Here is a 1793-nt window from a genome sequence, read left to right on the forward strand (position 1 = left end):
CTAAATGGTAATTTAAAATTTATAGCTATTTTTCTCAGACATCAGTTTCATTTCCAGGCAAAGAATAATCAAGAAGAAGAAAAAAAAAAACTTGTGCATTATAGGTTGCTGCTATGTCACCAACACATATTTATCTAGCTACATTTGTTTGCTGCACATTTTTCTTAATGATTCATGCTGGAACATGGTTATCATTCAGTAAGTTTGAATTTTGAAAATTTCCAAAAAATGAAAATGGCCAAAAATGATCAGTAAAATAGTTATTTATTGAACTTATTAATTGTCACTAATAAGCTTAATTAGCTATCAGTAAAGTTGAAATTATAAATGACAACTATCTCTTATTAATTAGAATATATAAAGCTATCTTCCCCATTGCTTAATGCTTATTTATTCATTTCCTCATTTTGATCATACCACTGAAGTTCATCCCAATGATTTTTTCCAGTAAATTCAGTTAAATGTTAATGACTCATGCTGGGACACTATTATCAGTTATATGCTTAATTAGTTAGCTATACTAGTAAAGTTATAATGCTTAATGAGTTAGCTATAGGTGGTAAAGATTGTTAAATCACACGAATGATAAAAGGAATCTTTCCGTTCTTCCTTTTTTTTTTTCTCATTGCAATTCAAAGCAATGGATGAAATAAGAAACTGGAACAAATTAGTCAAGCCAAATTCGTTCAAGAAAGTCAATTATTGAATATTTTTATTATTTTCATCCAGAACTATTTACAGATCAAAAAGCAGAGAGTCCCAGCTTTTTGATACCATATCTAATCACTGATAAAGATTTAACAAATGTTATGAAAATGTGCAAGGAAAGAACTGTAAGTTTATCTCTTTTAATTTAATTAATGAATTATTCAGCTACAAGGTCGAATTATGACCATATATATTTTTGAAAATTCTAGAAAAAAAAGACTTAACAGAAGTGAATTTGTAAAAGTGAACAAATTGAACCCAAATAGTAGAGTAAAATACTGAATGATAAAGATATAAAAATGTTAGTATAATTTTGGAAGTGGTAAAATCAATTCGATAAAAATAAATATTGAGGAAGAGAGTGGAGGAGTTATCATTTCCGATAGATTGAAAGAAAAAATGAGGCAGTAAGTGATACTACATTAAAATTGAGGATGCAGAAGCCAAAGTGAGGAATATGGATGAAAACAAACCGTTTCATTTTTTAGTTAATTTCATTTCCATCAATTTATTAATTAATACGAAATTGCAAATTTTAGAACTGATAAAGATCAATTCGATTTCAGCTAAATTAGCAATAAACAGAATGGTCTGATTGCTGGAAACATTAAGCTTCTTTAGGAACTCCCAAATGGTACATGTCAAACTTCTTTAGGAACTCCCAAATGCTATATGTTTGACATTTGCCATACGGTCATATCGTGGCTTAAGAATGAAAACAATTTCATTTCCTTTTTGAATCAAAAAAAAAAATCCAAATAATTTTCCGGGAATTAATATATTTATAAATGACATTTACAGAATACACAAAACGTGATATTACGATCAGAACGAAGTTTCGTCGAAATATGTGATGCACTATCGGATCTCATTTCCTGAAGAAGATAACCATTAAATATGATCATTTATAGCATAAATAATAATACATGCTAAACAGAATTTCCTTGACACAACGTTAACATACATAAGTTATGAAAAAGAAAAAGAAGACATGTATGGCGTATTTTTATAAAATTTAAAATTTTTTAAAAATCCAAAATAGACATGCAGAAAAAAAAAAGAAAAAAAAACCTTACAAATTGCAC

The 1793-nt window shown here is 27.9% G+C and overlaps 1 protein-coding gene across 1 annotated transcript; it reads left to right on the plus strand.

Moving 5' to 3' along the window:
* Window positions 1-104: 104 nt before the first annotated feature.
* Window positions 105-1587, plus strand: LOAG_09969 (hypothetical protein; the record flags this gene model as incomplete). Its single annotated transcript, XM_003145496.1, has 4 exons — window positions 105-198; window positions 730-833; window positions 874-978; window positions 1510-1587. Coding segments are annotated over 4 exons (381 nt in total), but the record flags the coding sequence as incomplete, so codon positions are not given.
* Window positions 1588-1793: the final 206 nt, after the last annotated feature.

This window comes from Loa loa (genome assembly GCF_000183805.2).
Source record: "Loa loa unplaced genomic scaffold supercont3.307, whole genome shotgun sequence".
NCBI lineage: Eukaryota > Metazoa > Nematoda > Chromadorea > Rhabditida > Onchocercidae > Loa > Loa loa.